Here is a 27,474-nt window from a genome sequence, read left to right as displayed (position 1 = left end):
TTCATTGAACACATTCCCACTTCAGCACCATCTGCTCTTCTACTGCTTAGGACTTCCTTTCTCTGCGTATTGATGCTTCATTTCAGTTCTGTGCTCATTTGACGCTAGTCAGAGAGGACTTTCCTGACTACCCTGTATATGTAGAGAGGAGTATGCCACTTCTATGTCACTTTTCCCTTTATTTTTCTTTATAGCACCTATCACTAACTGACAAGTTATGCGTGTGCATACATACACACACGCATATACATATTGTATTACACATTGAGTATCCCTTATCTGAAATGCTTGGGACCAGAAGTGTTTTAAGATTTTGGAATATTTGCACATATGTTGGGGATGGAACCCAAGTCTAAATATGAAATTTGTTTACATTTTTTATATATCTTACACACGTGGCCTTAAGTTAATTTTATACATGTTTTAAAATAATTTTGTGCATGAAACAAAGTTTGTGTGAAGTATCTATGTGTGGAATTTACCATTTGTGGTACCATGTTGGCACTTAAAATATTTTGGATTTTGGATTTTCAGATTAGGGACTCAACCTGTATTGCTTGTTCCCACAGTGGAACAAGGACTTTGTTCACTGCTGTGTCTTCCATATCTGGAGAAGCCGGGGACATCTGACATAAAGTAGACAGTGTTTGGGTAACAGTATTTGTTGGGTGAATGAAAGAATATTGGGTTGGATTAAATGAATGCTTGGGGTTAAAGTATGTGAACACTTTTACTTGAATCTCCAATGATGTAAGTTAATATTAGGGAAAACTATTCCTTCTTGTCTTCTCTCACCTTGCATTTCATGTATCTTTAAATAATAACTGATATATTTATAAGACCATAGTTTGCAAATCACTTATTTAATATTTGATATTAAAAACTCTTAGCATTTATGTGAGATTGACAGTTTTACTCCCATTATATTTATTAGTAAAAAAATAATGTTAAGAAATTACTGGACATATTTATACTTAATTTACTTTCATTTTCTGTATGTTTTCTCTAGTGTATAGTTAGACTGATTTATAGATTTCTACTATTGATAGAGTTCATGCTTTTCTGATTGACCAAAGGGGAAATCCTTCCTATGTAAAACCTTTCATGTTCTTCCTCCAAATGTAGAATTGACTGCTTTCTCTTTTAGGGTTTCTACTTGTCTGTGTCCTATAAGTTTGTAAAGCTCTCAAGGTCAGGAATTAGTATTGATGATCTTTACATTCCCAATCCTGTGCACACTTTCTGGTACATAGAAGGATGCAATAAAATCTTTAGTGAATGGAGAAAGAAAGATCTGTGTAGACTTCATTAATATGAAATTTTTCTAATCAAATTTGTATTTTTCAAAATCTTGATACAGGAGTAAACATGGAAGTACTAACTTCATTCCAGAACAATTTTTGGATGACTTCATTGATCTTGTTATCTGGGGCCATGAACATGAGTGTAAAATAGCTCCAACCAAAAATGAACAACAGCTGTTTTATATCTCACAACCGGGAAGCTCAGTGGTTACTTCCCTTTCCCCAGGAGAAGCTGTAAAGAAGTGAGTGATTGTTATATATTTTGAGCCAATTTTTAAGAAATATTTGGTATAATAACTAATCATCTGATAGGTTTAAGGCCTATGTTAAGGTTACCGCTAACTGGCAGTATTGTAATTTATATGATAGATTTATTTTTGAAAATTGATCCTCCTATGTAGTCTTACTGTTTTTCCAGATTTTAAGCCATTTTCAAAAAGAGAGCATCCAGTTGGTGTTATTTTGCTGCTCATTAGGCAAATTCAAGATGCACATTTTTATTATATTTCAAGTTAGATGCTTTAGGTTGATGATTACCAATTTCACAAAGTTCATTTATAAAAAATTCTCCTAAAACCAATTAATTGAAAATTTTCTGATTATAAGTGCAATATCGTGTATCTCATTTTAAAAACATTTTTGGGGCAATAATGTGATTTTAAGAAGTAGTTAACAGTGATTAAACTCAATTTTTATCATGGGCTTTATCCTTTGAATCACTTGTTCTGATTGTTATAATAGGGTTAAGGAATATGGTAGTAGAATCTATGTTCATTGGTTTTTTTTCTTCATGAGTCCACTGCAAAATCATTTTATCTATATGTGTACATGTATGTACATATACATAGGTATATAGATGTAATACTATAGTCTACATATGCTACCATCATAGTCCTGATATCATTTTATTATACTTATTATGTCTGTCTTTCCTTATAAGACTGACCAGACAGGAATAATAATGGATGAGTTGATTTTACTCTGGGGAAGGAAAATGTCTACCATCTTTTCCTGTGATGATAACATTAAGGTTAAATTAGCAGAAACATTTATTTTTAAGAGTATTATTTTATGAAGAAACATTTTGTAGAAACTAAGAAATATGGAAGCTTTCACATGCACGTTTTCTTGAGGAAATTTACACTGTGACGTGGTGTTCATTTCTCTCCATTTCAGGCATGTTGGTTTGCTGCGTATTAAAGGGAGGAAGATGAATATGCAGAAAATTCCTCTTCACACAGTGCGGCAGTTTTTCATGGAGGATATTGTTCTGGCTAATCATCCAGATATTTTTAACCCAGATAATCCTAAAGTAACCCAAGCCATACAAAGCTTCTGTTTGGAGAAGGTAATTCTTTTTGATAAAGTCAATGAGATCTACTTTAGTTGAAGAATTATTCACCTTCAATTAAGTAATTTAATAGAGTAGAGGGAAGCCTTTATGTTGATTACATTCTCCTGAAGCCCGTAAGGACACTGTTCTTCAGTGAATGTGTTTAATTGTGTCCAAGATTTTTTTTTAAGTCATTGAGGGAGGAATACTGGATGTTAAAAAAAACCTTTAATTAAATCTCTCTCCTGGTTTCTTTCTTCCTTTTCAAAAACATAATACATAATCTTTTCTCCTTTTTAATCCCAATTTGATGATTTGTTCATTTTATTTATGAAAGCAGGCAGCAACTTTGATTGAGGAATGAGGGACTATCATGTGTGGGAAAAGCCTTAGCTTCTAATAATCTGTATTAGGCGTCCCTTTCGCCCTGAAAACTACCCCAAATAAAATGTGAAAAATGTGTTTGCTGTCCACCCTATTGCTGCAACGCAAGTCCCAAACCTCCCTCTCTGTGCACATTGCCACCCCTAAATCTCTGTAGAAAATTTCAGCCATTACTGAGGTTGGGTGGATTAATGCATTTCATAATATGTGGGTTGACAGCTTAATTAGCATCACTTGCTGACACTCAGTTCTTACTCTGTGTCAGCTGTCCTACTATGTTTTATTTTCATGAAAAATCATGTAATATAGTAACAATGATAATAATTATGACCAGTGATACCGATTTACTGTATGTGATGTGCACTGTTGACAGCATTTAATCTAGCAGCCAACAATGCTGTATGTGAGTAGATTCTACCATCTGTAGTTTAGAAGAACTGAATCTTAGATAAGGTAATTCATTCAGTGTCACAGCTTTTTGAGCAATGTGTAACTCACGTAACTAAAAGTGTGCTTGTTTCAAGATGATTGACTCCAGAAACTCAAACGTAGGTTAAGATTCTGGCATCCCTAAATCCAATCTCTCAAGGCAAAGAGATAGAAAATGCATTACTTGCTTTTGCATTGATTGATCCAGGCCTGAGTCATGTGCCCTTCCCTGGAGTCAGCCCTGCGTTTTTCAACCTTGGCTTAGTTGACATTTTGTACTAATAATTCTTTATTGTGGGAGGCAGTTCTGTGCACTCTCGGATGTTTAGCAGTATTCTCCCTGATTTGTACCCACTAGATGCCAGTAGTACCCCTTCTAACTGGTCATGACAATCAATGTTTACTGACCTTGCCAAATGTCCTTAGAGAAGCAAAATCACCTCTGATTGAGGTCCACTGTATGAACTTCACCTAAATCCTGTGGGCTTTGGTGACATGAATCCAGGGAGGAAAGTAGATGCTGGTGACGTTAAAGTAATAGAGGTTCATTTTAAACACCAGGTGTGCACATAACTTTCTGTTGTCGCTGTATTTTATGTACCTTTCTATTATTGTACTTAGTTAAGTTATATTATTATTTATAAGCATGTGAGTCTCTTCTGAACTCTTTGAGGACAGGGCCCATGTCTTACTTTTCTGTCTTAGCACTTGTCCTAGTACCTGGCAAAAAGATGCTCTATAAATGCTTGTTGGATTGAAATAATTGACCTAGGAGATCATGTTCTTATAGATTTTCTATGTGCTGTCTGATATGGTAGTCACTAGCACATGTGGCTGTTTATATATAATTAATCACATTTAAATTTAAAATTCAGTTTCTCACTTGTACTAGCCACATTTCAAGTAGTCTATATCCACATGTGGTTTTGGCAGCCGTGTTGAATATGCACATATAAAAAATTGAATGTGCACACATAAAAACATTACAGAAAGTTCTGTTGGACTTCATTGTTACAGACAGTTTAAAGGACAAGATTATAAAATCTTAGATGTGAAAGAAATCTGAGTACAGAAACACTTGTTCTGTATTGTTCTTGAGATCAGAACCAAGTTATAAGAAGGCAGTTTTTGTTCCAACACAAGAACTTTCTGAGAACTAGTATTGTTCAACTATGAAGTTGGCCATCTGAAGATATCTAATCACTATGCACACAACCATTTATGAAAAGAATCTAATACTGTCTCCTTGTAACTTGGTTTTCCCCTTAAGAACAATATAGAACAAGTGCTTTTGTCTTCAGATCTCTTTCAAGTCTAAAATGTTATAATCTTGTCCTCTCAGAGTATGAGACAACTCCAATATTTGAAAACATCAGTCTTATTTTCTTTTACCTTGAACTCTTCCAAGATAAATAATCCAAAGTCCTTGCTTATAGATCCCTAAGTCTTCTGGTGAGTCTCCCATGGATCATATGACTGCAAAAACTAGACTTACTTGGTTTTAAGTTGGTAAGATGAGGAAAGCCTTATTGAAACATGAGTAGAAAATTGAAACATGAGTAGTAATATTTTAAATTTTATTCTAAAAGAATTACTTTAGAGATTGAAAAATTATAAAGAACTTTCATGAAAGTAAAACATTAAGGAATAGTATTAAAGGAGCATTACAAGAAGGTATATTTGAAAAGGTGTCATAAAGATGATTATGTAGTTCAGGAAAATTCCTGTGGTAATAAGCTGCTATTCAACCAAGCTAAACTCAATTTACTATTTTATTTTTTAATCTTTTTAAAATTTTTGAGATTGAAGAAATGCTTGAAAATGCTGAACGGGAACGTCTGGGTAATTCTCGCCAGCCAGAGAAGCCTCTTGTACGACTGCGAGTAAGTCCTATTTATACAGATTGAGTATTATTTTCAAAGCATAGTAATGTACAGTTTACATGGTTTCTTTGAAAAGTAGTGAGGAGAATGCTCATAGTAATCAGAAGAGCAATCACCATTGGAGGCAAAAACAAAGGTATAAGGATTTGAGTTAATCACAGTTTAAGTGATAGGTTTGGTTACTTTTCTCATTTTCTAAATAATTTGTTGTTATATTTAATAGATTGGCTGAGCTCTCTGACTTCATCTTTAACTACCTCCTCTACTCACTTCATTCCAGACACCTTGGCCTTCTCGCAGTTTCTTGGGCATGTGGCATGTGCTCTTATCTCCCTTTAGTCTGCTTCCGTGTCACCTCACTGAGGCCCTACCATCAAGATTGCAGCCCCTACCTTCTCTCCTGAGTGAAATCAGGAGAGTGGGAAGACACTTCCCACTTCCAGTGAGTGAAATCAGTGCTCCTGATTTCACTCACTTTCTTCTGCTTCCTCTTCTTATTTTTTTTTCCCCATAACACATCCTTCTAATCTATGTATAGTTTATTTATTTTGGTTATTGTTAGGATTGTTTCCTGTGCCTATAAATCTGCTTATCCTTTCTATCGTGTTATAAACAAAGAAACAACAACAGACCTGTTCTTTACCACTATGCTTTTCCCTTTTCCTAACTCCTACCCCATGTTGCTTACTCTCTTTCAAAGCAAAATTATATGACCTATATCTCTCATCTAACTTTCTCTTCTTCAGTTCACTATAACCAAGGCTCTGACTTCACCATATCCAGTGGAAAAGATGACCTTTAATTGTTAAATCCAATAGATCATGTCTCATCCTGCTGAATTACCTTTGGACATTCTCTGAGTTATCTGTATCCCTCCCATCTCATAGTTAGCTGTCTTTTCAGTGTAGGCATACAGCTTTAATGACCACCAGTAGAGTGATGACTTCAAAATCTTCATGTAGACCTCCTTGTTGTTCTATACCTCTGGGCCCCTGAGGCCTGGTACCGAGGAGTATAGTCTTTAAACCAGCAATGTTGTTGTCACCTGGGAAATGGTTAAAAATGCAGAGTCTCAGACCCTGCATCAGAACCCACTGTATTTTAACAAAAATCTCCAAGAAATGTATAGGTTCATTAAAATTTGAGAAGTCCTGGGATGTAGACTGTGGAGGTAAAGAGTATAGTCTAGAGCCAGACTTCCTGAGCTTCATTCTGGCCCAGCCACTAGTTGTATGACCTTGAGCAACTGCATCTCTTATCCCTTGGTTTGTATTAGGTTGGTGCAAAAGTATTTGCGGGTTTTGTCATTGAAAGTAATGGCAAAAACTGCAATTACTTCTGCACCAACCAAATGCTTCATAGATTTATGAGATCTAAATGGATTAAGTAGTGTCTGGTGCACAGTAGGTAATCTGGTCCCGTTTCTTTATCCCACTGTTGCTGGCATAGTGAAGCCCTTATTAACACTTCCTGGCCTATTGCTGCAGCCTCCTACCAGGACTCTGCCTCCAGTTTCCTTCTGTCTCCAAACTAATGCCAAAATGATCTTTGTAAAACACAGTTTTGCATGTCTTTTCTGCTAAAAATAACGTAATTGTTCCCTAGCACTAACAGGAAAAACTCTAAACTTTTTTAGGTTAGCATTCAGGGGTCTACATGATCTGATCTAAACCAAACATTTCAGCTCCTCCTTTTCCTTCCATCACATCCAAAGCTCAAGTCTCAGTGGACCAAAAGCTACTGTTCCCTGGGCACAGTGGAGTTTATTTCACCAGAACCGTTGTCCATGTTGATCCTGCTGCATGAGACACACTTCCCTTCTCCTTTCTCTATATCTTCTTCAGCACTCACCTAAAGCTTCCCTCTTCAAAGAAGCCTTTCTTGACCTCCCCACAGAGAACATGCTTCTTCCTTTGTGTCCTCATTCAACTTTGTTCATACCTTTTATAGCACCACTTACTCACATTCTGCTTCCAATGATCTGTTTACATGTTTGTCTTCCCAGTCAGTTTGTAAATTTCTTGGCAGCCAGGATTGTATTTATTTATGGTTGTATCCCTGGCCCTGAACAGCATACCTAGAACGTTGAGGAAATCCAATAAAATTTGTTAATGACCAAACATTTATAAATGAGAAGTTTGAAGGGGAGACCTAATAGCTTTAGCATTTAGTATTTTCTTTTTTATAACATGGTAGCTGTAGAGATGATCTGAGTAAGGCTGGGCATGGTGGCTCATGCCTGTAATCCCAGCACTTTGGGAGGCCGAGGTGGCTGAATCATCTGAGGTCAGGAGTTCGAGACCAGCCTGAGCAACATGGCGAAACCCCATCTCTACTTAAAATACAAAAATTAGCCAGGTATGGTGGCGCATGCCTGTAATCCCAACTACTTGGGAGGCTGAAGCATGAGAATCGCTTGAACCTGGGAGGCAGAGGTTGCAGGAAGCTGAGATTGTGCCACTGCACTCCAGCATGGGTGACAGAGAGAGACTCCATCTCAAAAAAAAAAAAAAAAGAATGGTTTGGGTCATATAAAAATAATTACTTTAAGGGAATCACATAGTTCTTTTCATTATGGCAGACGATCCCAATTTTCTCATCTGTGTCTGCCTAACAGCATTAGAACTAACCAGACTTTAATAGAAAATTGGCATTTCTTTTCCTAAGCACAGTAAATTACGAATTCATTCATAAAACAGCACATACTGTCATATAAGTAATATTACAAAACTGCATTGTACTGACCAAAAGACATTCGTGAATTCATTGACTAAATCCTGTTGAGTACCTGCTATTATGGATGCTACAGGATACAGGGATGATAAAACAGATGAGGTTTTGAATTCGTTGAGCTTATAGGAGATAGAGATGTGAAGAGAGACATAATACACAAATATCAAATAAATGAACAAAAAACGTTAGCGATAGTGATGATGAGTGAAAGCAGGAGCACTTCAGTTAGGGAGCAGTCTGGATAAGCTGTGAGGTGGTGCAGTGCTGGTCCCCAGAGCGTGCTTTGGGAACAGCTAGTTTAGAAGAACATATCTCTGAGAAAGAAAGGTGATATTTGTCTTTGTAAAGGTCTGTTGACTACTACAGACTTCTGTAGAAAGAGCCTACCTTGAGAAAAGTTCTCAGTTTCAGTGAGATACCATGTTTTGGAGGTAGTCATTTCTCAAGGCTCACAGATTTGATTCTTTATTACCTGGATTTTCCTAGCATTCGTCGTTACTGTGAGGCACATCTCTAAGATGATAGACCAATTTACTAATGTATCTAGGGCTAGTATTTTATTTTGGTGTGTGTTTGTTTGTTTGTTTTAAAAGTTCAGAGAATTGTTTAGAAATTCTGTCTCCTTTTCAGATGGTTTGCCCGGTAGGTACCTAGACTATTAGTGTTATCAGGGGGAGATGTAATTCTGCATTGTGGAAATTATTGCAATACCTTGATTCTGTCGAACAAAGTATTTTGCTTATGCTTATAAACTTTTCAAACATTAGTTTCTCAATAGGATAAATGATATAGCTCCACCATGAGCTACTGTAGAAAATTAATTCATAAATTTGAAAGTATCAAGCATAAACACTGAATACTGAAGGATTAGTATGTATTTTTAAAATTGGCAAATTGTTGTTTCCTAGCCTTCATAGATTATTCTGTGTTTTCAGGTGGACTATAGTGGAGGTTTTGAACCTTTCAGTGTTCTTCGCTTTAGCCAGAAATTTGTGGATCGGGTAGCTAATCCAAAAGACATTATCCATTTTTTCAGGCATAGAGAACAAAAGGAAAAAACAGGTAAGCTAGTTATTTTTACAAGTTAAAAAAAATGTTCTTATAGGATTTGTGAATGAATCTTTAGGAAAATCTGTATCACAGTAATGGAAGATGTTTTAATATGATCGTAATGTCTTAAATTGACAGTTGGAATAATTCTCTTGTCTTCTGAAAATTAGATAGCAATCTTTTTTTATTATTATACTTTTAAGTTCTAGGGTGCATGTGCACAATGTGCAGGTTTGTTACATATGTATACATGTGCCATGTTGGTGTGCTGCACCCATTAACTCGTCATTTACATTAGGTATTTCTCTGAATGCTATCCCTCCCCGCTTCCCCAACCCCACGACAGGCCCCGGTGTGTGATGTTCCCCACCCTGTGTCCAAGTGTTCTCATTGTTCAATTCCCACCTATGAGTGAGAACATGCAGTGTTTGATTTTCTGTCCTTGTGATAGTTTGCTCAGAATAATGGTTTCCAGCTTCATCCATGTCCCTACAAAGGACATGAACTCATCCTTTTTTATGGCTGCATAGTATTGCATGGTGTATGTGTGCCAATTTTCTTAATCCAGTCTATCATTGATGGACATTTGGGTTGGTTCCTAGTCTTTGCTATTGTGAATAGTGCCGCAGTAAACATACATGTGCATGTGTCTTTATAGTAGCATGATTTATAATCCTTTGGGTATATACCCAGTAATGGGATGGCTGGGTCAAATGGTATTTCTAGTTCTAGATCCTTGGAGAATCGCCACACTGTCTTCCACGATGGTTAAACTAGTTTACAGTCCCGCCAACAGTGTAAAAGTGTTCCTATTTCTCCACATCCTCTCCAGCACCTGCTGTTTCCTCACATTTTAATGATCACCATTCTCACTGGTGTGAGATGGTATCTCATTTTGGTATTGATTTGTATTTCTCTGATGGCCAGTGATGATAAGCATTTTTTCATGTGTCTGTTGGCTGCATAAATGTCTTCTTTTGAGAAGTGTCTGTTCATATCCTTCACCCACTTTTTGATGGGGTTTTTAAAATTTTTTCTTGTAAATTTGTTTAAGTTTTTTGTAGATTCTGGATATTAGCCCTTTGTCAGATGGGTAGATTACAAAAATTTTCTCCCATTCTGTAGGTTTCCTGTTCACTCTGATGGTAGTTTCTTTTGCTGTGCAGAAGCTCTTTAGTTTAATTAGATCCCATTTGTCAATTTTGGCTTTTGTTGCCATTGCTTTTGGTGTTTTAGTCATGAAGTCCTTGCTCATGCATATGTCCTGAATGGTATTGCCTAGGTTTTCTTCTAGGGTTTTTATGGTTTGAGGTCTAACATTTAAGTCTTTAATCCATCTTGAATTAATTTTTGTATAAGGTGTAAGGAAGGGATCCAGTTTCAGCTTTCTACATATATCTAGCCAGTTTTCCCAGCACCATTTATTAAATAGGGAATCTTTTCCCTATTACTTGTTTTTGTCAGGTTTGTCAAAGATCAGATGGTTGTAGATTTGTGTTGTTATTTCTGAGGGCTCTCTTCTGTTCCATTGGTCTGTGTCTCTGTTTTGGTACCAGTACCATGCTGATTTGGTTACTGTACCTTGTAGTGTAGTTTTAAGTCAGGTAGCATGATGCCTCCAGCTTTGTTCTTTTTGCTTAGGATTGTCTTGGCAATGCGGGCTCTTTTTTGGTTCCATATGAACTTTAAAGTAGTTTTTTCCAATTCTGTGAAGAAAGTCATTGGTAGCTTGATGGGGATGGCACTGAATGTATAAATTACCTTTGGCAGTATGGCCATTTTCACGATATTATTCTTCCTATCCATGAGCATGGAATGTTCTTCCATTTGTTTGCGTCCTCTTTTATTTCGTTGAGCAGTGGTTTGTAGTTCTCCTCGAAGAGGTCCTTCACATCCCTTGTAAGTTGTATTCCTAGGTATTTTATTCTTTTTGTAGCAATTGTGAATGGGAGTTCATTTATGATTTGACTCTCTGTTTGTCTGTTTTTGGTGTAGGAATGCTGTAATTTTTGCACATTGATTTTGTTTTTATTTTTATTTATTTAACAGAGTCTCGCTCTGTCACCCAGGCTAGAGTACAGTGGTAGGGGCTTGGCTCACTGCAAGCTCCTCCCGGGTTCACGCCATTCTCCTGCCTCAGCCTACCTAGTAGCTGGGACTACCGGCACCCACCACCACGCCCGGCTAATTTTTTGTGTTTTTAGTAGAGACGGGGTTTCACCGTGTTATCTAGGATGGTCTCGATCTCCTGACTTTGTGATCTGCCCACCTCAGCCTCCCAAAGTGCTGGGATTACAGGCGTGAGCCACTGCGCCTGGTCTGCACAGGGATTTTGTATCCTGAGACTTTGTTAAAGTTGCTTATCAGCTTAAGGAGATTTTGAGCTGAGATGATGGGATTTTCTAAATATACAATCATGTCATCTGCAAACAGGGACAATTTGACTTCCTCTCTTTCTAATTGAATACTGTTTATTTCTTTTTCCTGCCTGATTGCCCTGGCCAAAACTTCCAACACTATGTTGAATAGGAGTGGTGAGAGAGGGCATCCCTGTCTTGTGCCAGTTTTCAAAGGGAATGTTTCCAGTTTTTGTCCATTTAGTATGATATTGGCTGTGGGTTTGCCATAAATAGCTCTTATTATTTTGAGATACATCCCATCAATACCTAGTTTATTGAGAGTTTTTAGCATGAAGGGCTGTTGAATTTTGTCAAAGGCCTTTTCTGTGTGTATTGAGATAATCATGTGGTTTTTGTCTTTGGTTCTGTTTATATGATGGATTACGTTTATTGATTTGCGTATGTTGAACCAGCCTTGCATCCCAGGCATGAAGCCAAGTTCATCTTGGTGGATAAGTTTTTTGATGTGCTGCTGCATTTTGTTTGCCAGTATTTTACTGAGGATTTTTGCATCAATGTTCATCAGGGATATTGGTCTGAAATTCCCTTTTTTTGTTGTGTCTCTGCCAAGCTTTGATATCAGGATGATGCTGGTCTCATAAAATGAGGTAGGGAGGATTCCCTCTTTTTCTGTTGATTGGAATAGTTTCAGAAGGAATGGTACCAGCTCCTCTTTGTACCTGTGGTAGCCTTCAGCTGTGAATCCATGTGGTCCTGGACTTTTTTTGGTTGGTAGGCGATTAATTATTGCCTCAATTTCAGAGCCTATTATTGGTCTATTCGGAGATTCAACTTCTTCCTGGTTTAGTTTTGGGAGGGTGTATGTGTCCAGGAATTTATCCATTTCTTCTAGATTTTCTAGTTTATTTACGTACAGGTGTTTATAGTATTCTCTGATGGTAGTTTCTATTTCTGTGTAATCGGTGGTGATACCCCTTTATCATTTTTTATTGCGTCTATTTGATTCTTCTCTCTTTTCTTCTTTATTAGTCTTGCTAATAGTCTATCAAGTTTGCTGATCTTTTTTAAAAACCAGCTCCTGGATTCACTGATTTTTTTGAAGGGTTTTTTTGTGTTTTTATCTCCTTCAGTTCTGCTCAGATCTCAATTATTTCTTGCCTTCTGCTGACTTTTGAATGTGTTTGCTCTTGCTTCTCTAGTTCTTTTAATTGTGATGTTAGGTTGTTGATTTTAGATCTTTCCTGCCTTCTCTTATGGGCATTTAATGCTATAAATTTCCCTCTACAGACTGCTTTAAATGTGTCCCAGAGATTCTGATATGTTGTGTCTTTCTTCTCATTCGTTTCAAAGGATATCTTTATTTCTGCCTTCATTTCGTTATTTACCCATAGTCATTCAGGAGCAGGTTGTTCAGTTTCCATGTAGTTGAGCGGTTTTGAGTGAGTTTCTTAATCCTGAGTTCTAGTTTGATTGCACTGTGGTCTCAGAGACAGTTTGTTGTGATTTCTCTTCTTTTCCGTTTGCTGAGGAGTGCTTTATTTCCAACTATGTGATCAATTTTGGAATAAGTGTGATGTGGTGCTGAGAAGAATGTATATTCTGTTGATCTGTGGTGGAGAGTTCCGTAGATGTCTATTAGGTCTGCTTGGTGCAGAGCTGAGTTCACATCCAGGATATCCTTGTTATCCTTCTGTCTCGTTGATGTGTCTAATGTTGACAGTGGGGTGTTAAAGTCTCCCATTATTATTGTGTGGGAGTCTAAGTCTCTTTGTAGGTCTCTAAGGACTTGCCTTATGAATCTAGGTGCTCCTGTATCGGTGCATATATATCACTGATACCCTTTCTTCCACTTGATCGAATCGGCTACTGAAGCTTGCACATGTGTCACATAGTTCTCGTGCCATGGTTTTCAGCTCCATCAGGTCATTTAAATTTTTCTCTACGCTGTTTATTCTAGTTAACCATTCATCTAATCTTTTTTCAAGGTTTTTAGCTTCCTTGCGATGGGTTCGAACATCCTCCTTTAGCTCGGAGAAGTTTGTTATTACCGACCTTCTGAAGCCTACTTCTGTCAACTCGTCAAAATCATTCTCCGTCTTGCTTTGTTCTGTTGCTGGCAAAGAGCTGTGATCCTTTGGAGGAGAAGAGGCGCTCTGATTTTTAGAACTTTCAGCTTTTCTGCTCTGGTTTCTCCCCATCTTTGTGGTTTTGTGTACCTTTGGTCTTTGAAGATGGTGACCTACAGATGGGTTTTGGTGTGGATGTCTTTTTTGTTGATGTTGATACTATTCATTTCTGTTTGTTAGTTTTTCTTCTAACAGTCAGCTGCAGGTCTGTGGAGTTTGTTGGAGGTTCACTCCAGACCCTGTTTGCCTGGGTATCACCAGCAGAGGCTGCAGAGCAGTGAATACTCCAGAACAGCAAATGTTGCTGCCTGATCCTTCCTCTGGAAACTTCATCTCAGAGGGGCACCCAGATGTATGACGTGTCAAAGGGCTCCTACTGGCAGGTGTCTCACGTTAGGCTACACGGGGGTCAGGAACCCACTTGAGGAGGCAGTCTGTCCATTCTCAGAGCTCAGACTCCATGCTGGGGGAACCACTGCTCTCTTCAGAGCTGTCAGACAGGGACTTTCAAGTCTGCAGAAGTTTCTGCTGTCTTTTGTTAAGCTATGCCCTGCCCCTAGAGGTGGAGTCTACAGAGGCAGGCAGGCCTCCTTGAGCTGCGGTGGGCTCCACCCAGTTCGAGCTTCCAGGCTGCTTTGTTTACCTACTCAAGCCTCAGCAATGGTGGACACTCCTCCCCAAGGCCACTGTACTAGCAGTGAGCAAGGCTCAGCGGGTGTGGGACCAGCAGAGCCAGGCGCAGGATATAATTTCCTGGTGTGCCATTTGCTAAGACAGTTGGAAAAGTACAGTATTAGGGTGGAAGTGTCCCGATTTTCCAGGTACCGTCTGTCACCGCTTCCCTTGGCTAGGAAAGGGCTAGATAGTCATAATTTTTCAACCTGTGGATATCAAAAAAGAAATGGAAGACTTTCTCTGAAAACTTTTTTTTTTTAAGAGATCTATTGTTGTTTCTTTGTTTATAACATGATAGAAAGGATAAGCAGATTTATAGGCATAGGAAACAATCCTAATAATAACCAAAACAAATAAACTGTACATAGATTAGAAGGATGTGTTGATTCAAATGACAGCTGCATTTGATACCTATACATGATTTTCTGCCTTCTTTGAAAAGAATTAATTGCTTTTTCTCTATGTGTTATATTCTTGAGAGCACTTACCACCTTGTATTATAGTCATTTTTCTTATGGGCAGGGATCCTATGTTTTTACATGTAGACATTTAACATGCATTTACCTGACAAGGGTTATTGACAGAGCAAATACTGGACTCTGTGCTTCCTAACTTCCTACCGAGTGCTCTTTCTAGTCTGTGCCTACTGTTTTTGAGACAATCATCTTGCTTAGTAATGCAGCAGAAGTGCATTAAACATACTTCCCCTTTGTCTCACAGGATGTTAAAAAGATATGTGCTCAAGGGCTGAGATTTAATTAAATTAATAATTTTAGCTGTTAAATCAGAGACATTCTTAAGTGAAAATGGTGTTGTGTATTGAGCTATGAGTACATGGTCGTGTCTACTGTTCATAGTAGAGTTTTATGCTACTACCTTGACCCATCACAAGGCACTAGCAGTACCCACGATTGCTTTTTGCATCATCAGTGTAGCAATGATGGCAGGTGGCAAAAAGGCAAATAACATCTTAGGATTATTATGAAAGTATTTTTGACGTTATTACTTCCTGAATGGGTCTTGAGGACCTCCAGAAGTCTGTGCTTCACCCAGTGAGAACAGCTACAAGACACCTATCTTGGAGGTATGGACAAGAAATACTGACTGTGGAGAAAAGACTGTGGCTATTAACAAAAATGGCTTGTTTTGCCTCAAAATTTACCATGTTGAGCAAGCTGGCAGTGGATAAAGTTTGGCCTTACCTTCTCCACTGACAACTGCAATGAGTATAGGCACTTTAACATTATGATAGAAGCTATTTTTTGATATACTTCTTTTTTTCTAGGAGAAGAGATAAACTTTGGGAAGCTTATCACAAAACCTTCAGAAGGAACAACTTTAAGGGTAGAAGATCTTGTAAAACAGTATTTTCAAACTGCAGAGAAGGTAATTTCTTAGAGTTCACATTTTGAAAAATGGCTACCCTATAGTAACAGATTTTAATTTAGGATATGTTTAGTTGATAGTTTAAACAAAATGAATCCTCAGAATGTTTCTATGAAGTAGGGTGACAATTAATTACATTCAATTGCAGTTGCCGCACAGCAGGGATAATTAGTGGTTAATGTTAGTTATTAATACTGTTATTAATATAGCTGTTATTATTGATGTTGTTATTCTCTTTCTTTGTATCTCTGTTGCAATTATTAAACTAAATGAATAATTTTAACTTAAATCAGGGACATTCTTAAGTGAAACTCAGGGTGACATTTACATTCATTTGCAGTTGCTGCACATCAAAGAAAATTAGTGTTTAATTAATGTTAATTATATCTCTATTGCAAAGATCTCAATCCAGATTTAGTTTTCTCACATTTGGATGTAATTTCAGAATTATTCTACAAACAAAGACAGCCACATGATGGTGAAGCCACTGAAACTTACTGTCATGAGTATATGCCACTCTAAGATCCTCCAGTTGTATTAGTTTCCTATTGGTGCTGAAACAAATTTCCACAAACTTAGTGATTTAAAACAACACAAATTTATTATCTTACAGTCGTGTAGGTCAGAAATCTTACACAGGACTGAAATCAAGTTTTGGCATGGCGGTCTTCCTTTTTGGAGGCTCTAAGAGAGAATCCATTTCCTTACCTTTTCCAGCTTCTAGAGGTGCCCACTATGTTCCTTGGCTCTTGATCCCCTTTTATCTTCAAATCCTGCAGTGTTGTATCTCTCTAACCATTTCCCCAGAGTTATTTTTCCTTCCAGCTCCCATCTGCCTCCCTCTTCTGCTTTTCAGGACCCTTATGATTACACTGGGCCCACCTGTATAGTCTCTGATAGTCTTCCTATTTTACAGACAGCTGATTAGCAACCTTTATTCCCCTTTGCCATATATTCACAGGTCCCAGAGTTTAAGACGTGTACATCTTTAGGGGGCTCTTATTTTGCCTACCACACTGGTTAATTTCATCTCTATTCATCATAGCTGCCATTTTTGAACTCCATATCCTAGCCATCAGGCCTCTACATTTCACCTGTCCTGTACTCCTCTCCCTTTTCTGGTTTTGACTTTGCTTTTTCTGATTCCTGATATTAGTAGGCTTAACTACAACTGTTCATTATAGTTTTTCTCTGGTAACATACTTGGTAATTTTCCTTGCTCATCTATAATTATTTTGTAAAGAATAAATACTATTTCTGCATCCAGTGATTTGTATCTTATAGAATGTGCAGCTCTCACTACTAACAGAAAGAGGGATGGGTGAAGCAGTACAAGAATTTGTGGACAAGGAGGAGAAAGATGCCATTGAGGAACTAGTGAAATACCAGTTGGAAAAAACACAGCGATTTCTTAAAGAACGTCATATTGATGCCCTAGAGGACAAAATCGATGAGGAGGTAAGTAGCTAATTTGAGTGTCTAGGTGTATTTAAATAGTCTCTCTTTAAGAGTAGCTCTGAGATTTTTTTCTGGTAAATCACTATTTAACCTCTCTGATTTGTTTAGTTTTTCTCATTTATAAAATTGAATTGATAAAATGAAGATTAAATTAGAAAATGTAGAAAATGCCTAGAACAGAGTCTTGCATATGGTTGGTACTAAGTAAGTGTTTTGTTCCCCATGGGTAGTGTCTTCTCTTGAAGATCCTGAAAGGGCTTTAAAATGAACCTTATAGGATGCTAACTTTTGTTCATTTTAATTTTTTTAGTAAGTTTTGATTGAGATCTTGAATTTCATCTAGAAAATTTCTGCTAAACAAGATGCAGTGGAAGAATTACAGGAAAAGCTGTCTAGACTTGACTACATAGAAATTTTAAATGTTTGCATATCACATTGTCTAAAAGCAAAATTAAAAGATATTGACATGAAAATATTTGTATGTGGGCAAAAAAAGGTTAATATTCTTAATATAATATTAATGAGCTCTTAGAAATCTTACAAATAATTAAACATTTTGATAGAATAATGAACAAAGGACATGAGTAGGTGGTTCATAAAAGAAATGTAAATGGCTAATAAGCATATGAAAATGGTGTTTAGCCTAGGATAATCAAAGAAACTGAAATACATCTTTTGTTTGTCAAGTTGGCAGCAATTTGAGAAAAATAGTATCTAGCACACTGCTGGTAGTAGTATTACTTTTGAATAGCTTTGCTGAAAAGCAGTTTGGCAGTGTATATTAAGAGGCTTAAGATTTACCCTTTAACTCAGCCTGGGAAATTTCCCTACGAAAATAGTGAGATAGAGATTTGTGTATGGAGTGATTCATCTCAGTGTTGTTCATAGTGGGGAATAATTGGAAATGTTTTGGTACAATAAATGTTGGTGCATATACCATATAAAATTTTATACAGCCCTTAAAAATGACATTTTGGAAGAACATGAGAAGATATTTCTAATCTAATGTTAATTGGGAAAAGAATTTCAAAGATGAACTGCGTAGTATAATCTCAATTATTTTTATTTTATATGTAATCGTGTATGTTCATGTAAATAAAGAAAATATCCCAGATATATTATCAACAGTTATGTCAAGGTAGTTTTATTACAGGGGATCACTTTCTGTATTTCCCAGATTCTCCCTAAGCAGAAGAACAAAACAACATTATTTTAAAAAAACCAACTCATTCCCTTGTTTTAGTGCTTTTTGTTAACATGGTTCTCTTAAAGCCTTATGGTGTCAATGTGTTACTAGTATTATTTAATACCAAGTACTTCCAGAGGTAGGACAGGCAGTTCACAGTCTAAAACCATTCACTCTATGACTCTGAATGTGTTGGGTTTGCTAATTTATAGCATAAATAGATTTCTCAGGTACATATCAGATATAAAACATGACCATCCCCACCTGGAGTGACATCATGACTCCTGAGCAGCAAAGTCTGTGTGGAGTGTGTGTGTGTGTGTGTGTGTGTGTGTGTGTGTGAGAGAGAGAGAGAGAGAGAGAGAGAGAGAGAGAGAGAGAGAGTGTGAGTCATGGTGACTCTGGACCAGACACCCATGTTCAAAATCAAAACCCTTATTAGCTGTGTACCCATCATTGAGTTATCTAAACCCACCTATCCCTCAGTATCCTCATCTGAGGATAAAATGGTGATGGTAATAGGCCCTTCTTCAAGGTTGTTGTAAGGATTAAAAGAATTAATCCATGTAAAATCCTTAGGATACTGTCGGACACATAGCGCCTGTTCAATGTTTCCACTCTGACTCTCATTTCTCTTCTATGAATGGCTTAGCACCTTTGGTATGCTGCATATTACGTAGGCACTGTTAAATGCTGTGTGATCTTTTAAAATATTGTTATTCTTGTATTTTTCCTTTACTGAATCATAACGAACATGCTGTTATTTCTTTCAGCTTAAGAAACAAAACTCTCAATCCCATTTTCCTTTAGTTACTGCTCTCTGTTCCTCTTCTAGAGCAGAATCGCTTCAAAGAGATTTCTGTATTTGCTGCCTCATTCTTCTCTCTCCGTTTTCTGTTAAATCTATCCACTCAGGCTCTTGATCCCATCATTCTAGTGAAGCTGCACTTGTCAGGATCACCAGTGACTGCCATTGCTAAATCCACTGTCAGTTTTCTATCTTACATCTCACTTGACCTTCTCTTGAAACTTGTTTTTTATTGGATTTCAGGATACCAGACTCTTGTTATCTTCCTGCCTCACTGGCTGCATATTTTCGGTGTCTTGTTGATTCCTCTCGTTGCTCCAGTCTCTTACATTGGAGTCTTATTTGCTGTTCCCTCTCCCATGTAATCAGTTGATTATAGATTCCATGAGAGCAGGTTTTTGTCTGTTTTGTTAATAATTGTGTTCTCAGTTTCTGTGGTAGTATGTGGCACATTGAAGGTGCTCAGTAAATATGTGCTGAGTAGATTATTAAATAAATAGGCTTAAAGAATGTAAACATAGCTGTATAATAAGAGCCTTGTGAGCAGGAACCATTAAAAAAGAAACCTGTAGTCTCCTTCTTGATACCAGGACCATGCTCAGCAAACCTTCACGAGTTAACTGTTGATAAAAATGGATCTTCAGGGGCCACCCACTTCAGATCCCATTTCACAGAGCCTCCTGGATGTCTTGCAGCCAGGTGCATGAGAGTGATTTGAAATGTAATAAATATTTCAAGCCTTGTCAAGGAGATATTTTTGTTTTTAACTAGTTTACTGAAGTGTAACACCCATGGGGTATTAGAATTTTTCGTCTACAGTCAGAAAGACTTTTTCAGTGGTGTGAAACATTTTGGCAGCAGGTAATACAATTTTGCTTCTGGTCAATATGAGTTTTTTTTTAAGAGTACATTGTGCAATTTTAATGTTAATAATTGGAAAAATATGATTTATTTACTCTTTTGAGACAGGTTGTTAAATTTGCAAGTTTTATAACATAAAGCATTTCTTAATTGTAGCCCCTTGTTTTATATTTACATAACTGGAATAGGCAACATGTTTGTGATTTACTCTGTTATGATCTAGGTACGTCGTTTCAGAGAAAGCAGACAAAAAAATACTAATGAAGAAGATGATGAAGTCCGTGAGGTAATTATTCTGCTGTAAATTCCTGTGTTTATATGTCACTTTCTTAAACTAGAATAACCAGTAGGTTTAATTAGAATAGTCAGTCCATAGGTCTGGTGGATAGGAGTGAGCTGGGGTTGGCTTAGGATGGCTGCCTTTGATTGATTTCGGTTCACCCTACAAATATTCTGCTCTCTTTTTCCCTTTTGCTTTTGTCTAAAACCTGTTTAGCAAGTGCAGTGGCTCACACCTGTAGTCCTGGCTACTCAAGAGGCTAAGGTTAGAGGGGATTGCATGAGCCCAGGAATTCAAGGCTGCAGTGAGCTATGATTGCACCACCGCACTCTAGCCTGGGCAACAGAGCGACATCCTGTCTCTAAAATAAATTAATAAAAATGAATAAAACCTATTCAATTGTATGTGTATGGGGATATATACAACAAAAGCCCCTATTACTCAAAATAATATCTATTCGTTAGCAGAGCATCTTATAGATAAAATCTTATCTTACTGAGCTGATATTATTTTGGGCAAAAAAGAAACTTAAAGTGTTTTGGTTAGCAATGTTAACCATGACTAAGCAAGCATGGGTAAATAGACAATTTATATTATCTATTCTAAAATATTAAAATTAGCTTACGCACCATCATCGCTGTCTTCTCAGTCTCGTTGCAGGTTTGAAACTACAAGTTAGCAATCATTAACTTAAATTTGGGGCTTCTACCTGGTACTTGTTGAATTTATGATTGAAATGTATTTTCTTATTTTCCGATTGCCCTTCGTGTTTTATGATTGCTGTCTAGTATTTAAAAGTTATCTTATAAATAATGTACTGTTAGTTTTGTCTTGATTGCTTTCATTCAGCAAACATTTTGTGTAGTCCTTGTTACGGGTTAGATATTCTGCTTTATATTAGGACTGTACATATAAAAAAGCTATGGTCTGTATCCACAAGATTTTCTCATTTTTGTAGATAAGAGACATTTGTGTAAAGAAGATATTTGTTGAACTACTTTTCCTAGGTGCCCATTTTATAAATGAGGATTCAGACCAGACTCAAGGTCATAGAGTGGGGCTAGAATTTGAACATATTTCTGACTCCAAGTGTAGACTTTTCTATCATCCTGTGTCCTATCAGAATTTTAGATTATTATAATATTAATTTGGTGCGTTGCAAATGGATGGTTTTCTAAAAATGAAAAACTTCTAAAACTGTCATGCAACACATCAGAATCACTGTTGAAATATGCATGGTTGCAACCACTGTATCTTTTACAGGTTGTTTTTTGGAAGCTAAGGAAAAGAAGCTGTAGATTAGAAATGCCTTACCATGTTTATTATATTTGTATTCATCTTATAAGGTGCACTTAAAATAGAAATAGTTTGCCAAATCGCAAGAATAATGCTAGGAAGAAATGATTCCTGGTTCTTAAATATCCAGCTTAAATTTGATTAACCCTTTCAATTTAACAGGGTACGGAAATATTTCATTATGTTTGAATGAGTTCTTCATGTTTGAAGCCACAAACCTCAATTTTTCATTAAGCTTTTAAAAGAGTAAGAGTGAACGTCTTATACAAGGAAGGTAGGAGAGGCTCTGGCAAATTTCAAATGGGAGTTTTACAGAAGAAATAACATATGAGTTCAGACATTCAGCTTTATTTTAAGACTAAAATGTAATCGGGGCTTCCTAGGTAATTTTTCAGCATACCATAGGATATTATATATTTTTTTTCGTTTTCAGCATACTATTTAGAACTTAGGTAATGGAGTCTGACACTCTGCCAAGCTGTAATTCACAGCTTTGCAGAGTCATTGGGCTTAGAATATGAATCCTAGCACCATGCTTAAATTACTTACACTGACAAACAAGACTATTAGCTCTCCTATTTGGAGAAAAAACATTATGCTTTAAAGTCTTTTAGGCTGGGCATTGTGACTCAACAGTAATTTCAGCACTTCGGGAGGCCGAGGCAGGTGGATCTCTTGAGCTCAAGAGTTTGAGACCAGCTTGGGCAACATGGCAAAACCCCATCTCTACAAAAAATACAAAATTAGCCAGGCATGGTGTCTCCCACCTGTAGTCCCAGCTACTCAGGAGACTTAACTGGGAGGATCACTTGAGCCCAGGAGGCAGAGGTTGCAGTGAGCCAAGATGATGCCACTGCACTCCAACCTGGGTGATAGAACGAGACCCTGTCTCAAAAAAAAAAAAAAAAAAAAATTTGTTCACATAGAAAAACTCTCAAATCTTTTTTTTTAATGATAAATTTGTATTTGAATAAAAGAGCAAACAATAACCAGTAGGCTTTGCAGGCCATGTATGGTCTTTATCACATATTCTTGTGGGGTTTTTTTGTTTGTTTGTCTGTTTTTTTATTAATGGCCCTTTAAAAATATAAAAATTGTTCTTGGTCTTATCCATAGTCCTTAGTTTACCTGGCCTCTGATTTTTTATGTTCTACCTGAATTTGAGGTGGGTTGATACCTTCTTTCAAAATACAATACCAGGCACTATCAACAGTGAAAAAGTGACCCACAGAGTGGGAGAAAATATTTGCAAATCATACATCTGATAAGGGATTAATAACCAGAATATATTTTTAAAACTTCTAAAGCTCAACAGTAACAATAACAAAAAAACCCAATTTTTAAAATGGGCAAAGGACTTGAATAGACATTTCTCCAAAGAAGCTTTACAAATTATAGCACATGAAAAGTCACTGAAGATCACCAGACATTAGAGAAATGCAAATCAAAACCACAATGAGATACTACTTCACATCCGTTAGGATGGCCATTATTAAAACACCATAAAATAACAAGTTCCGGCAAGAATGTGGAGAAATTGGAACCATATACATTGGTGGTGGGGATGAAAAATGGGGCAGCTACTGAGGTAAACAGGATGGCAGTTCCTAAAGTAATTAAACATAGAATTATCATGTAATATAGCAATTTCACTTCTAGGTATATAACCAAAAGAATTGAAAGCAGGAACTCATTTGTACACCAGTGTTCATAGCATCATGATTCACAATAGCCAAAAAGTAGAAACAACCCAGTTGATCATGAACAGATAGATGGATAAACAAAATGTGGTATGTGCATGCAATGGAGTATTATTCAGCCTTAAAAAGGAATGACATTCTGATACATCCTACAACATGGATGAAACTCTGAAAACATGAGTGAAAAAAGCCAGATGCAAAAGGGCAAATATTATATGACTCTACTTATATGACTACCTAGAATAGTCAAATTCATAGAAACAGATGGTAGAATAGTGGTTACTGGGGAGAGGGAGGAATGCGAAGTTACTGTTGAATAGGTATGGAGTTTCAGTTTGGGATGATGAGAGTTCTATAGATGGATGGGGGTATGATTGCATAACCATGTGAATGTACATAATGTCACTGTACTATACCTAAAAATGGTAAAAAAAAAAAAAAGAGTAAGTTTATGTTATGTATATTTTACCACAATAAAAGTGTAACAGTAGGATAGTATATTTTCAAATCTCACAAGGTATATGGAAACATTTTTGCCATTGGCTCTAGACCTGCACTCATGAATTAAGCTCTTAGAAGTAATATATTCTAAAGATTACAGTAAACTCTGGTTTTCATAGGAAAGGTAGAGTTAAAATACAATTTGAATATAATATTTGAGATGATAAAAAAGAAGATACAGTATTTAGACAAAGAGAGAATACAAAATTTAGAAATGATGGTTAGTAATTGATTCCAAGAAGTCATCATAATAGGGCATATTTATTTTAAATTTTGCTAGATACTGCCACATTAGTCCAAAGATGTCTTAACTAGTTTATATTCTCACCAGTAGTATTTGGGAGTGCATCTTTACCATCATGATGTATTACTGTATCTTTTGATCTCTACAAGTCTAAGGGGTAAGAAATTATTTCCTACTGTTGTTTTTAATCCATAACTACTTTTTTAAACTAATGAGTCTGAGTAATTTTTATGTTTATAAATCATTTGTATTTATATGAAACACATGGTCGCGTTTTCTCTTTTGAGTGGGTATTGGTCTTTTTTTTTTTTGAGGCAAAGTCTCACTCTGTCACCCAGGCTGGAGTGCAGTGGCGTGATCTCAGCTCACTACAACCTCCACCTCCTGGGTTCAGGTGATTCTCGTGCCTCAGCCTCCCAAGTAGCTAGCGTGTGCCACCATGCCCAGCTAATTTTTGTATTTTTAGTAGAGTCAGGGTTTTACCATGTTGGTCAGGCTGGTCTGAAACTCCTTACCTTAGGTGATCCACCTGCCTCGGCCTCCCAAAATGCTGGGATTACAGGCGTGAGCAACCGCGCCCGGCCAAGTATTGGTCTTTCTCTAATTAATTTGTAAGAGCACTCACTTGAACACATTTGTGTGTGTGTGCCCTCTGTTTCTCTCTCTGGATACATACACATCATAATATAGCATATTTAGGGTTTTTGACACATAAAGAAAGTATCCACTTATTCCTCAGCTTATTTGTTTAAATCAGGAATGGTTGGTGAATTACATGGTTCTGATTTTGTGGGGTTTTTTTTCTTTGTTATATTAATATAGTGAATTATATTATTATGTGCATAGCTTATTATCGACATATCTTGGTATCACTTTGTAAATCCCCTGGTAATGGATATATTGGTCTTTCCATATGCTTCTGGAGTCTTTGTTTGCTTTCATAATCATAAATAAGATTCTGTAATTTTCTTTTTGTGTATGCAGTTCTTTGTCAGTACTGAGTCATGCTGGCATTGTGAAAACAGTTTGGAAGCTGCCTTTCTGTATGCTCTGGCACTATTTGAAATAGCAGTGGGCTTATCTGTTTTTTGAAAGTTTGGTAGAATTTACCTATGAAACTTTCTGATTGTGATCCTTTTTTGGGAGTATTTTTCTTTTAATAATTTTCTCAAAATTTTCTTTGATAATTGGTTTATTCCCCCTCTTGGATCAGATTAAGTTATTCATTTTCCAGATTGTTTAGAATTGACTATTCTCTCATAAGTCTTGGGTCTTCCCTCCCGTTCTTATTTCTTTTTTTTCGAGACAACATCTCGCTCTGTAGTGTGTTACCACTCCCAGCTAATTTTTAAGTTTTTTTTTTTTCTATAGACAGAGTCTCATTATGTTGCCCAGGCTGGTCTCTAACTCCAGGGCTTAAGTGATCTTCCTGACTTGGCCTCCCAAAGTATGGGGATTAGAGATGTGAGCCTCTACACCTGTAGGGCTAGGATTAGAGATGTGAGCCTCTACGCCCATCCCCTCTTATTTCTAATGATGTGTATTTGTGTTTTCTTCCTTTCTTTAAAGGTTTGTAATTTTTATTAATATTATTATTGTTTTGTCCCAAAGGACCAGTGCTTATATTTATCCATTCTAATGTGTTTTTGTTTAAAATCTATTAATATATGGTTTTATCTTCATTCTAATACTTGGATAGGCTTTATATTGTTTCTCCTAACTTTTTGAATACAGAATTAACTTATTTACATTCATTCTTAGCAGGCTATAGCTTTCTTATAAGCATTGCTTTAGCTCTCTCATATGTTGTGATGTGCAATATTCTTGTTATGATTTTCTAGATGTTCCACAACTTTCATTTTGTTTTATAGTTTTGACTGGTTTGTTTTCAGGAAGCAGGTTTTTACTTTATTATTATTAATTTTTTATTGCAGGATGATTAGACAGTGTGATAAATTTATTTCTCCTCTCAAAAATGTATTGAGATTTTTCTTTGCGCCCTGTTATATATCAGCTAAAATGTTTCATGGGGTCTTGAAGTATATTATTAATTTTCAGTGTATAGAATTCAACATTTATCAATTAAATCTATCTTATTAATTATGTGATTTAGGTCATCTTTTTTTCTCTTAAGTCTACTTTCTAAAAACATACAGCTGGTTCCTGTTATTTGTGGTAGTTTTGTTGTATAAAGTCACTTTCAGCACAGAATTAGCAAATAGTGAATCATTGCTCCTAGGGGAAATACAAAATTAGGTTTCTGTGAGCCACTGGTAATGTTTTCGTCAGCTGATCAATACATGATCTTTTTAATGTGTTTCTGTTTAAAGATACTGTATTTAACGTATGATTCATTAGCATCGAACTCATAGGCAGTAGCACTTTGACTTATACTTGAATGAAGTTTATCTAATGTACATTTTTTCCTCCAAAAGTCATATTGCAGCCTTTTTGCATGTAGGAATGAACACTAAACATGTTGTGGGGAGGTCATTTTAAACACCACGTTACCAAAGCAAAAGTGCGAAAATGCAAAAAATGCAATAATGTGCCACATACATCATTTTGGTCAATGTCAGACTGCATATCCAGTGGTGGTCCCATGAGATTATGATACCGTATTTTTACTATATCTTTTCTTTTGAGATATGCTTAGATATACAAATACATAGCTATGGTGTTATAATTGCCTGCAGTGTTCAGTATAGTAACATGTTGTACAGGTTTGTAGCCAAGGAGCAATAGGCTATCTCCTATAGTCTAGATTTGTAGTAGCCTACGCCATTTAGCTTTGTGTAAGTACATACTATGATGTTTGCATGATGATGAAATCACCTGATGACACATTTCTCATGAGGCATCCATCATTAAGCAATGCATGACTGACTGTCACAGAAAGAACCCTTATTTAAAGTACACAAGTGGAAACAAGAAGGCAGAGTGGCTCATTGTTCAGCCTCAGCTGGGAATGTGTGTGTCAAGCAATTCAAAATATTTACTGCTCTGTGCGTCTCCACAAATGATGCCAAAAGTATCGTGAGTATTGATTTTTAGGGTTACAGATAAATTTTGGCAAGTAAGTGAATTTGCAAATATAGAATTAATGAATAATGAGGATTAACTGTATTTTATGTGGGACAGGAAAGATGAATTGAAATCACTGTTGTTTCTTATATTTTTTGTTGTATTTCCTAAAGTGTTTTCCTTTTGGCTTGTAATGCCATATTGAACCCTGCATGTAGTGAGTTAGCTGTGATTTCACCTCAACTGAGATCATCTCGTCATGAAGTTGCCACTTCACTCCCACTTTACGCTGCCCGCCTTGTTCACATCTCCTCATTTAGCCCTGGGTCTCCTTACTTCATGGTATCACAGAGCTTAGCAATGTTCTGGTCAACTATTCTTAGACCCAGAACTGCCATTCCAAGCATGAGGGACTGCTGTCATGTCCTCTTGGGATTTATATATCAATTTTGG

General features: G+C 36.6%; 1 protein-coding gene across 6 annotated transcripts in view; it reads left to right on the top strand.

Annotated features, from left to right (window-relative positions):
* Nucleotides 1–27,474, top strand: part of MRE11 (MRE11 homolog, double strand break repair nuclease) — an 80,961-nt gene that overhangs the window by 21,224 nt on the left and 32,263 nt on the right. For all 6 annotated transcript variants that reach the window (XR_003018647.2, XM_011745851.2, XM_071075474.1 and 3 more), the window contains exons 8-14: nt 1,361–1,546; nt 2,481–2,652; nt 5,253–5,333; nt 9,002–9,128; nt 15,563–15,663; nt 16,948–17,121; nt 20,200–20,262. Coding sequence is in view for 5 of the 6 variants with exons in the window: in XM_011745851.2 (XP_011744153.2) it covers nt 1,361–1,546; nt 2,481–2,652; nt 5,253–5,333; nt 9,002–9,128; nt 15,563–15,663; nt 16,948–17,121; nt 20,200–20,262 (904 nt within the window). In the remaining variant the exon portion in view is untranslated. The remainder of the gene's footprint in view (nt 1–1,360; nt 1,547–2,480; nt 2,653–5,252; nt 5,334–9,001; nt 9,129–15,562; nt 15,664–16,947; nt 17,122–20,199; nt 20,263–27,474) is intronic.

Source organism: Macaca nemestrina, chromosome 12, assembly GCF_043159975.1.
Source record: "Macaca nemestrina isolate mMacNem1 chromosome 12, mMacNem.hap1, whole genome shotgun sequence".
Taxonomy (NCBI): Eukaryota; Metazoa; Chordata; class Mammalia; order Primates; family Cercopithecidae; genus Macaca; species Macaca nemestrina.
Note: the sequence above shows the minus strand (reverse complement) of the source record. Positions and strands in the feature narration are given on the sequence as shown.